The sequence below is a fragment of the Lotus japonicus genome, chromosome 1 (assembly GCF_012489685.1).
Source record: "Lotus japonicus ecotype B-129 chromosome 1, LjGifu_v1.2".
NCBI lineage: Eukaryota > Viridiplantae > Streptophyta > Magnoliopsida > Fabales > Fabaceae > Lotus > Lotus japonicus.
Window position 1 is genome coordinate 127,825,815 of NC_080041.1, and position 12,691 is coordinate 127,838,505.

The following is a 12,691-nucleotide window of genomic DNA, read 5'->3' on the forward strand; positions in this document are numbered from 1 at the left end:
TGCCGCACAAAAGGAAGAGAGAAAGAGGGAGGGAGGCCATTTTCACTAGGAAGAGGCAGAGGGGGAATGGGTAGTGAAGGGTTCTGTTTCAAGATGGAAAATATGGAGAAATTAAGAGAGAAAGGTCAGTCTTGGGGTGATTCTTGTAGAAATTGTAGGTTGTAGTGGAGGGATTTTAAGGAGGTCGGATTGGAAAGGACTAATATATTTTTGGGACTTCGGTTGAACGAGTCTTGTACTGCACGTTACCCAGCTATGACAGTTGCAATCAATAACTGGGTGAAAACCATAATAGCTCTTATTTTAGTAAATTTTTGTGGTTAATTTTATGGGTATTACTATTATAGCTCCTACTATTTATATCAAAGTTTTGACAACCATAATACTATATATGGATGTGATTGTGCCATGTATAATTCGATCTGATGTTTTTTATTTGGCAGAGACCTTGCCATGCCACCCATGCTAGTGACCATCATAACAGTTCTTAAAAGGTAGACATCTAAATGAAAAATAAAGTAGTAATTAATTATAAATACTTTCTTTGTTTTTAAATTATAAAGTTTAAACACCTCTCATTTACTTTATTTTATATATATATATATATATATATATATATATATATAGATGATGTATCTTATGAGAAAGGTAATCTTATGTGAGAAAATGAGAATAAATCACGACCGTTAGATCTAATCATCAACGGTCAAGATTAAAACGTCATGTGACTTTTTTAAGTGATCATGTGACAATCACATGACCATTAAATTCTTTTAATCTTAACCGTTGATTGTTAGATCTAACGGTCGTGATTTATTCTCATTTTCCCACATAAGATTACCTTTCTCATAAGATACATCATCTATATATATATAGGAGATGTATCATAAGAGAAATATGTGAGAACATGAGAATAAATCATAACCGTTAGATCTAATCATGAACGGTTCAGACTAAAACAATTTAATGCTCACATGACCACTTAAAAAAGTCATGTGACTTTCTTAACAACTCACATGACTTAATGTTTTAATCTGGACCGTTCATGATTAGATTTAACAGTCGTGATTTATTCTCATGTTTTCACGTAAGAACACCTATATATATATATTTGATACTGTTTGTTAAGAAGCTCACTCTTTTGGTCTTTTTTTGGGTCAAAGAGAACTGGTATTAAGGCCCAAAGGCCGAGCCCATCTTTTGATCTGAGTTAAGAAGTAAACCAAGAAACGTAGGCTAAATGAGTTGGTCCATTAATTCATTTTTAATTCACTAATATCTTTTTTGGTTTTATTTTAGCCCGTAGAGGCCGAGCTTGCAAATTATTAGTCTGTGTATCATTTTTTGGCTGAGAATATGTTGGCCACCTGCGATCCATTACAAGTGGGCCGGGTAATCATGAATCAACTATCCAATCTGTTTGGTTTTGTTTTTGTTTCATGATTTTATTTTATTTTATATATATTTTTTTTTACATCGGAAAGATAAATTGCACCTCAACTCATATGTTTCATAACTCTTACCACTTGAGCTATGATTTAAGGACAACATCATCATATTTGTTTGATTATCATTAAAAAGTAATTTCTGTCAATACGATATTAAAATAACAGCAAGTAAAAAAACTTTTAAAATTTAACTTCTCCAGTCTCCAGATATACCAACTTCATTTCCTTAAGTCAATTTTTTTTTTATTTCCTCTATTTTATTTCTTTGTTGGATGGGTCTCTGACTCCGTTTATGAAAACCCCAAATTAGATAAACCAACTTCATTGTCTATTTTTCTGGTCTCAAAGAAAGAAAAATACTTACTACGTGGGCTCAGCTAAGTGTTATCTTTAAAATCCATGGGCCTTCCATCACAAACTCCTACTACAACTTTGGTGAGAACTTGAACAAAAAAAGAACTTTGGCGAGAGATTTGAACAAAACATGGGCAACGAAAAACATGAGCAACAAAGAACCCAGAAGGAGTTCGTGACATGACTGTTTCTCACTCAAAATAATATATTGGATCCTATTCTCTGAGTTATGATATATACACACTTATTCACTCTTTTTTCACCTTCATTTTGTATATATTTATCTTTTCGATCTTTATCAATCAAATCAAATATCACATTTATACTTTCTCTCTCCTTTCTTCCTATCTCTATCTCTCTCCATCTCTCCACACAAACTTTTTTACCCAAGATAAACTAATAAGACAATGATGTTGTCAAACTTTACCTCATTGGGTTATTTAACTTCATCCTAAATGAATCAATAAAGTTTAGAATAATTGGATTAGAATTTCCACACATTTTTTATTTGTATTTTTATACATAATTTCATTGCACAATGTAAGATGAGGTTATAATCCGATGGGTAAACAACCCATAAGATAACTTTCCTTAATTTACTCTGTAAAAAACCCAAGATAAACAACCCTTTACCAACATACTACTACATGAATGGTGAAAAAAAAAACTATCTTCAAGCCATTTTTATACAATTTTCTTTTCCTTTTCAGAACAAGATAGAGGAAAAAGTCATTAAGGGCTGGAGATGATGAACAAGCTAGGAGGATATCCGAATAGTACATTTGATCCAGTCATGAAAGAATCAATTCTAACCTTCAAGTTTGATGATGAACAATTACAAAAAAACCAGAAAAAAAAAACTAGAAAACAGAACAAAAACGCTACGATGTCAGGCTCAGAAGCTGCTCAAGATAATCAGCACCCAAATCCTCCAAAACCAGCACATTTTGGCAAGCATTGATCATCTCTACCTTCTCACCTTTGATTTTCTTCTTACAAGGCTTTACACTGTTCTTTGTTCTCATAGCATGCTTTCTCTTGAGTGCCAAAACAGGGGAAGTTCCCTTTTCCCAAGGCTTAGTAGCCATGTCTTTCATTGACTCTCTCACAACTTCCTCTGGGAAATTCAGCACTGCAAGGGAACCCCTTGTTGAAAATGCTGCTTGGTCATAAGCCAAAGCTGCTGCTTCAGCTGTGTCAAATGTTCCAATCCACACTCGAACACCGTTTCTTGTTGAATCTCTAATCTCTGCTGCAAATTTCCCCCATGGCCTTGTCCTCACTCCTCTGTACACCCTCTTACTAGGAACTGATGGTGGCGGCGGTGAAGGTGATGATGATGCTTGATAAGTTTCTCTCACTGGTGGAGCACAAGTTTTGCTGGGGGAGGAAACTTCTGATTGTGATTCAAAGCTAAAGACAGATCCTGAAGAGTTGGAGTTAGAGTTTGAGTTTGAGATTGAGTCAGAGGATGATGATGTTTCCTTGGTTTGTGATTGTGATTGTGATTGTGAGTTCTCACTGAAATTGTTGAAGGGAAGAAGAGTGGTGAAATCATTGAAGAAAATGTTGCTGTTGTTGTTGTTGTCTTCCCAGGAGAAAAGTTGAGGATTTTCAGGGAAGAATTGAAAATCTTGGTTTTGGAAGAGAAGAGAATCAAAATCCATCTCAAAATGCTCACAATTTTTTTGATTTTATGGGTGAGCCAAATGTTAATTTGCTTTTTTCTGTGATTCTAGAACTCTGCTTTGGAAGTTTAATTTGAATGAAGATCTAAGGTGGTTGGTTCTCTCATTTATATACCAATTGAAAAGTAGAAGGTGAGAAAACGACCAAAAAGATTAATGGATAAAATAATTCGAATTAAAATGTTAATATATTAATTGTGGTGATATAATAAAGGTAGATATTATTGGGCAAAGGAGGAATATTTTTATTCACCAGCTTGTATTAAAAAATGGACCTGGCGCCTAAATTATAAAGTAGTAGATCCTTCTCACCTGTATGAAAAAAACAGTAATTACATTTGTTTATTGAGGCACGTGAGTCAAAGTGTCAAACAAAAAAGCTAGCCACGTGGGCAACTCCCAACATCATATAGGTTGAAAATGTCCATAATCCATAGAGTCATGGTAATTTTATGAGTGAAGTTCTAGTTAAGTAATGGTGTTAATATTGGGTAGAGAAATGTTTGATGTACCGATATTATAAATTTTTTTTATACCGTGAACTATTCAGATTTTGTTGGAAAATATGATTTCTTTTAATTAAATTTACTTACATGACAAATTTTTAAAATCTAATTGGTTGCTAGTATACAAAAACTTTACACTGTTAATGCATCAACAATTCTGATTTTTTAAACAACTCAACAATTTGTAACCTCATTTTGGAAGAGTCTATTCGAGGTTAATTTACAGAATAAGTTGCCCCGGTCCATGGCAAATTAACCATACATTCAGATAATTTCTAATCATATATATATTTTAATCAGGATTTGAATTCTAATCAGAAAAAATTTGTACTAATTTACCAACAAATAACATTTTTCTATAAAATAAAATAAAAAAATACATACATTTTAATAATTTCAAATTATTGACGGTTGATCGGAGATAGTAGCGAAAAATTTCAAACTAAAATACCAATAGTCAATTCTGTGGCCAGGGTTCGAACCCTGACGAGGGAAGGATAATTTGTACTAATTTACTAACAACTAACATTTGGCTATTAAAAAAACGTAACAACAACAAAATAAAATAAAATTATTGACACCTTAGTTGCTGCTTATAGCCAGATCCGTCTGTAATTAGGTCTTAGTTTAAAAATAGCTAGGTCATTAGTAATTTGACCGAACTTTTGTATGAAAACAAATTCTTATGAATTTCATATAAGCTTTCCTTGTGAATTTTCTTTAAAATATATAATTTTTAAATGTTTAAATTTTTATAAAAAGTTTGTTTCGTAGAAAAATTTACAGAAAATTGAATGTTGTCCATATGAGGGTTGAAATAGGTAAGGTCAGATTTTGCAAAGACGAAGCCTGTTTTTCATTCCTATTTTGTGGCCCAAAACTTAACATGTGGCTTTGTCGTAGGTGAAAATTTAAGGCCTGACATGTCATTTTAGACGGCTCAACCTGACCTACAAGCTTATTTAATAAAAAAATGTCCTCCTAAAAAGGTTATCTAGGCCAACGTATTTATAGGTCAGTAAACTAATAGACTTTTATTTATATATATATATCATTTAATTTCCATTTATTTATATCATTATTAAAAATAATGTTATGTAAATAGATCGGCTTATTTGACTAAAATGTTTTTTTATAGCTTGAGCTCAACCTTTATACTCCATCCATCTGTTTCATAATAATTGTCTACTTAGAGAAAAAATATTTGTTTCACAACAACTGTCTACTTAGAATTCCAATAGAATATTAATTGATGTTTTTACATATAATGCATTGGAATTCTATTTGAATTATATGTAAAAATTGCCCCCTATGAGATATACACAATAACTGTCCCCTATGAGATAAATAAATGATGAGATATAAAAGTACATTGTAAAGGGCAAAATAGGAAAACAAATGATATGTTTTAAAAAGTTAACAAAATTAATTGCATTTCTTAATATGTGTGCATTTTTTCTAAGTGGACACTTATATTGAAACAGAGAGAGTAGTTAATTATATACTTTTTATAATATTTAAACCTGACTTTTTTAATAAGTGGGTAAGATCAGGCAGGGATAGCCCAAGGGTAAAGCCACCTAAGCAAGTGTTTTAGGCTAAAAAAAAATTTATTTTTTACTAAGTAAAAAGAACCCCCAAATTTTTTTTATCAAGTCAAAAAGGCCTCCAACATATATTTTACTAAATAATTTTTTAGGTAAAAAAACTCACTTTAAAATTTACTTTAAACTTCATTTAGTGTTGGGCTGACGCCTTTAATGGTCACCGTGACCGCCCCAAATATAAATATATGTTTCTTTGGTATGTTTAAGGGTTCGGGTATCTGGGTACTCATCTTTGTACAAATATTCTTTGGCTTATGAAAAATGAATGCATATACGCGCACCAGTTAATTTATCTATGTGGAAATTTAATCTCTTTTTTTTCAAGCCTATCAAGAAACGTCATTTTAGATGAAGTGAATTTAATTGTCATAGCAGAATGAATTTAGTTGACGTACGAAATGAAAGATTATACTATACTAAGTTTTAATATTATTATTACTTTATTCGTCTTACGCAGGAGTGAAATTAACAACTGCTGATAACTCAACGTAAACAGTGTTACAGCTATAATTATATTACATTTCAAAAAAAAGAAGCTATAATTATATTAGAGATTATGAAGAGAATGCAGGTAACACAGCTTTGAATTATTAAACTTTTATTGGCCATATAGTATATCATCAACTTGCATGGCAACTTGCATGTTAATTGAACAACAATTATATTACAACAATTATTATATCCTTGTAGGGTCTAGACGCCTCGTGCTTTATAGCGACAAACTAAGCAGGTACATGTATCTCTGTTACCTGTCTCATCTAGAAGCATATACTATGTGACACTTTTCAAGATAAGTAGTTATTAATTTAATATTTTTAATATCAATTAATAAATCCCGTTGGTCCATCAGATCGTCTTGACTTCTTTTCAAAATTCAAAGTCAAGAGGAATTAAGATGAGAAGCCTTTGTTGAATACATAGCATCTTCTACCGGCAATAACTATGTATGTAGAGACTGCCTGAAAATAAAGAAGAGTTTCTAGGAGGACTAAAATTACAAATTAAATTAAATGAGGGACCAAATTAAATCCTCTAGTTTAAAAGGACAGAAATATATTTAACTATCTACCTAGTCGTGATCCTGCATGTGTTTGATCTTTCTAATATGGTCACCATTTTTAAGAACCAAACCCTTTAACTATATCGAGATGGTCTGGAATAAAAAAGTGTTTGCAAATTAAAGAGGACTAAAATTGTACAATTAAATTAAATGAGGGACCATACCCTCTAGTTAAAAATGATTAGTCATTGTAAATGCAGCTACATTAGTAGGGGTTTTCCTTTCATAGTGATTCTATCCGACTCGAACATAGATTTACCTAATTTTCGATACTAATTTGTTCTAAATGTGAAAATATCTCTCAAATCATCCCAAATAGGTTAGAATAGTAAGTAGTTAGTTTCACATATATACTATGTTAAATATGTTAGTTATAAGTATTAAATCCTTTGTTTTCGAGTGTAGGTATTGGCACCCAAAAGTAGGGAATATTCGGCTAAATGCGGCGACTGTTGATTAGCTGATTTCAATTGTCTGAATATGACAGTTGAGCCAATTGTTAGTTGATGGATTGACTGCTAGTCAGTCGTTAGCCAATTTGCATCGACTATCAGTCAATCGTTAGCCGATCTGAATCATCTTCTAGTCAGTCGTTAGCCGATCTGGATCGACTGTCACCTAATCGTTAGCTAGTTTGGGCCATCAAGTGTGGAAGGTTGTTAGCCCAATTCGTTACTTGAGTGAAATTCTCAGATAAAACACGTGCTAAAAGAGATAATGCAATTTTTGTTGATAACAACAAATCCTTACCTTTAAGGAGGGAATATTCTACATGGATTTTTGGAATTTCGCTAGAACTAATTAATCTCTAAGTGAAATTTCCGTCCAATACTTGAAGATAAAGTCATACTGAATTCACTTGCTACATATATATGAACTTCATGTGAAATAGAGGTAGTAGAGCCAATCAATCAATTTGAGAAGGGAAACTCACTAGTTGATATGACGATCTTTGTAGGTTGTGGGACGATGTCATGATCCTAAGTGGTTGTATAAGTGCTTAGTGGCTAGAGATGTGATGAACTTCATGGAAGACAAATAATTATTGTAAATAGGTGTGATTTGTCTCTATAAATAGTAGTTTGAGGTTCATTTATAAACACACAACTCATCAATCAATCAAACTACAAATTGCCCTCATTTATCTTTTCCTTTAAATTTCAATGCCTTTACATTTCATCCTTTAAGTTTCATTTACAGTCTTTCAGCCTTTTACCCTTTCACTACTTAATTTATTCAGCTTTATGTCATTTACTTTCAACCGATTTAAGCATTTTTTTATCCATTTTCGTCTTACCTGAGTTAATAGCCATACTTTCGATACAAACTATTTAACAACGACCACTAAGAGCATTTTGAAGTGCCTTCGAACCTGCATTGATGAGTAGAAACCCTTCCTCAAATGATCGCTTGATTAGAGAATCGTTACGTTGGTTTCTCAGCCGATCTAAACACCCACCTAGTCCCCAAAACAATTTGTAAACCAAAAGTAGGATAAAATTCAAAAGGATCCAAGCAAAAGAGAAACCACAATGCCAAAAATTGATGAATCTAGCTTAAGACAAGTATTTCTAGCTCAAGTTAGATTAAGGCAGCGAAGATTATAAAATTTTGAGGAAGTCTAGGTTAAGGCAAAGTATGGTTGGTTTAAGCCAAAAAGTGGCAGAGAGACTATGATTGCAATTTGGTGTAAGCCAGATGTGGTTGTGTTAAGTCAAACAAGTTACACGGTCTTGATGTAATCTTTTGTCTTAAGCAAAATTATGCTTGCTTAAGCTAAACTATCACCAGATTTCTTTTGAAAATGACGAATAGATCAAAAGAAAGGAACTTCTTAGACTTCTTTTGATATCTTATGAGAGAAATTGAGAGAAAAGCTTGGGAAATTTGGACCTTGACCTTCTATCGACCTCGGAATAATCGACGAGCGTCACGAACCATCATTGTCATCTTAATTCTTCTCTTGTAAGTGGATTTATAACTTTCTTTTGTTGGAATTAGATGTAATATTTAGCTAGGTGGTTTTCTTCTTGATGTTTTGATTTCTGCACATATCAATATTTAGTTGGTGGAAACAATATTCACATAATCCTTGAAGACGACAAACTCATATCTACTTTGCTATGATTGAATTGTAAATAATGTTTAAGCCAAAAGTAGTACAATTAAGGAAAAACCTTTATCAGTTACTCGAGTTTGGTTTGTTGGGGGAGAGAAGGAGGTTAGGGAGAATGGAGAAGGGGGGAGGTGAAGGATCTTTCTGATCTAGAAAAAATGGTGATGTTGTACCAAAGAAGAAGGTTCAGTAGGTAAAGAGGGCCATAGGAAGAGTGAGACACAACCTTCACCTCCACCTCCACCATAACCTATCTCAATCGTCCAAGCCCAAGAATTCGGACCACCATGCAGTAATCAGATACTCTCATCTCCCTTTATTTTTCCTAGGGATTTGATTGAACAAGCAAGACCCATAAACTAAGCTCACCAACAAGAGTTTTAGGATTCGCTCTTGAGGCCTGTCATTATCGTCGAGATCGACCGCTCCTCTGGCTTCCTTCGTGAAATTTCACCAAGCCGCTTTTATTGCCCTTTCACATATTTCTTCCTCCCTTTGCAGTTTTCATGCGTGTTACCTTAGGGTTGGAAGGCTTTGCTTGTTTAAAAGTATAGGTTCGAAAGTGGGGGAAGGGGGTGGCTCAGCTGTCTGTGGTATTTTATGATTTTCTTTGGAAGTAAAGGAGAGGGGTTTGTGGTGGAAAGCACGAAGGAAGATTGAAATTGCCTCTGTGAGAGATTGAGAGATGGTACATAACCCAACAACTTATTTTTTTAATTTTTTACCCAAATATGGTTTATGTGAGAGACTGGTAGAAAGCACGAATGAAGATTGACATTTTCTTTACCCATAAACCTTTTTATTTTGGTTTGGGTTGTATGAATTTTTAGGTTACTGGATTTGAGTTATGGAGGAAGATGAATAAGGAGGATAAGGATGAAGAAAAAGGTGGAAGAGGAGGACTAAAAGTGATTAAAATAGTTCAGAGAGACCGAGATTGATGCTAAAATACTACGTGGTCACCTCTCTGGTGACTAGGCTAGCCAGAAGAACTATTGACCGACTAAAATTGATGACACGTAAGTAGTTGGACTTAATTTGATTTAAAAATGTTTCTCAAGAATCGATTGCCAAATATTAAAAATTCAAGGACCCAATTTAATTCTTTACAAAGTAAAGGACCTAAGACATATTTAAGCCCATGGATAGAGAATAAAAGTTTGTGTGGATGATATGCATGTAGAAGAAAACATCTACGTACGGATGATAACATATGGGTTCTTCATTGGCAAATGAGTTATTGAGCTGTCAATTAGTGAATTAAAGGAGTCCATAAGGATGTATATCAAAGATGGTACCGTAACACACAATTATATTGAACTAAATCGTTATTTGATAAATAACCCCTAACTTCTCAATTAGTATATTAACCAGGCTTTGTTTAAGGAACACCATCAAAATATGATACTATAATTTAGTTTTAAAACGTAAAAATGACAACTAGTTTAGGTGACGCCTCAAAGTCTTTCTCTGGTTTGACTTTACGATCTTTTCTCATATTATAAATTTATATCTAAGAACTTGTCATATATAATTTTATGCATATTTTTTACTTTTAATATTAGATGATCACAAATATTTTAAAATGTTATTTTATGTCATAAATATTTCAAATTTTAAAAATGATGATGTTCTAAAATGTTCATAACAAATTAATACAAATGGATATACAATTACAAAATAATTGATTTCAATTTTTTTTTTTTAGAAACTTAATAAATTTAGCCTCAAAATCCGGTTATTACAATTTTAAGTTTCCCTACATCATACATTCTCATTTATAATTAAATTGAGATAAGATAAATCCAAATTTTTTTTTAACCATTATTATCAACTAATAAGTCAAATACACATGTCAAACGATAGTGAAAATTAATTGTGAATGATATCGTGATAATTAAGATATTCAAAACCGAATAGTCTGGGATTAATATCAATATTATTTTCTTGTTCATAATCTTTATAAGCAATTACATAATTTCTTGCATTTGAGTATTTTAAAATTTCATAAAAGTATGAATACATGTTATTAGGTTATATACATCCAACTAACATCCTTTGTTAAGCCTGATTCAATGTCACCTATTCTTGAAAATAACTTCCAATTCATCACAATATCTGAATTAGAATCAAAGAAGGCAATTACCTTTATCATTATGCTTTATAATGACAACAAATAAGGGCTAGCACCCCTTTGCTAGAAATGAATACAGTTCTAGTTATAGAAAAACAAATTAAATAAGATTAAAGGACAATCTCTTTTTCATGTTGGTATGTACCTTCAAATACCAGTGTTTACTTCCAATAATGCATTTATTTGTCTATAAAAAAAATGATGCAGGAAATGCACGTTTAATAACAAGTGTAGTTTATAAGATTTTTTACTAAGATTTTATTAAAATTTGATAATTTTTATGACATACATGTGCATTCAATTTATGTTTTTATTATAAGTTCATATCCTTCATATAACAGTCATGCATGACACATTTTCAATATTACTAGATAGTGGATGAGATCATACCAGCAATAATGCATCGGATCTCATCAGAACTCTACATTTAAGTACGCTTGGACGAGAGTAGTACTATGATGAGTGACCTTCTGGGAAGTCCTCGTGTTGTGTCCCCTTTTAAAATAGCATCAAGATATTGCTAGATAATATTTTTAGAATCATTGATTCATAATTGTGTAGTAATGAGTTATCTAAATCAATTAAGGTATTCGAGCAAAATCAGTCTAGTCTCTCTTTTTCCAAAAACAAAAGTTTATTGAATGCGTAAGGATTAAAGAGTTGAAATATGGATCATCTTGACAATGGATTTAATATAACGCGAAGCAAACGAAAGCAACACAAACACACAAACCTACAACATACACAAAAACCGCAAAGAACGAAAATTGAAACCAACGCATACTCCTAGACTCTCCATACTTCTTTGGATGAGTAGCTTTGAGATGCTTTAAACAAACTTGAAGAGTCATCTCGTCAATACCGAAAAACAAAACTCCACAAAATTTCTCTGTCTCCAGCATGCCTCGTGCCCTCTCACAAACGCAAGCATAATTTTCTAGAGACGGTATCTCACGATCCTTAACATTTACCAGAGACTCTACCACAACCGGCATGTCACTATCTTCTACTATTAAGGCTGGAAGATCATTCTTCTTCTTCTTCTTCGTGGGCTGACCTCTCTCTTTCTGTGCATTTTTCTAGGTCGACCTCCGCCTCTCCGGTCCGAACACCTAGAAGTTTCAGACTCCACCAAAATCATTCTAGTCCTACGTGATTTAATAATATTTTAATAGTTTTTTTTTAAGTAATAATATTTTAATATTGTTATCATGAGATAAAATTTTCTAAAACACATATTAAATAGTATTTTTTTTTTTTCGATGATTCATTAAATAGTATTTAACCACTAAGTTACATTGATTTTACTCAAAATAAATCCATGATGATTTGAACAACCTGTAATAATGTTTGTTAATTTTGTTTGGGATCCTAATATAAAAGATGGCGCTCCGATCCGCAAATTAGCTAGCAAAATAGGGACATCTCATAGCTAATTCGTGTACCACATATTAAGATTGAAAAGTAAACACCCTTATTAATTAAAGGATCTTCAATGAGAATCTTGTTAGTTAAACTAATAATTGAAATATCATGTAGAAAATAATAAGTGTTGTATATACTTTTTTTTTTCTAAACTTATTCACACAATTAATAACCGTGAGATTAATATTTCACTCTACAATCAACATACTAAGTGATAAAAGTCGATGATTGATAAGTTATTATTTATTTATATGTGCTGAGAGTTAGTCCTCAAACACTTACTCATGGATAAAATCGTTCACCGCTACCTTAATCACATCTACATTCTATTAGTAGTCAGTGGCGGAACTAGA

At 32.4% G+C, this 12,691-nt stretch overlaps 1 protein-coding gene and 1 pseudogene across 1 annotated transcript; one reads left to right on the forward strand and one right to left on the reverse strand.

Annotated features, from left to right (window-relative positions):
* Window positions 1–2,457: 2,457 nt before the first annotated feature.
* LOC130732649 (ethylene-response factor C3-like) lies at window positions 2,458–3,554 on the reverse strand. The gene has a single exon (XM_057584657.1). It carries the CDS (start codon window positions 3,467–3,469, stop codon window positions 2,684–2,686), a length of 786 nt encoding a protein of 261 aa, XP_057440640.1. The 5' UTR covers window positions 3,470–3,554; the 3' UTR covers window positions 2,458–2,683.
* Window positions 3,555–11,289: 7,735 nt separating this feature from the next.
* On the forward strand, window positions 11,290–11,408 carry LOC130734801 (5S ribosomal RNA; annotated as a pseudogene).
* Window positions 11,409–12,691: the final 1,283 nt, after the last annotated feature.

Bases quoted from the DNA above. Each gene is read 5' to 3' on its own strand.
- LOC130732649 (XM_057584657.1), bottom strand. From the start codon at position 3,469: ATGGATTTTGATTCTCTTCTCTTCCAAAACCAAGATTTTCAATTCTTC.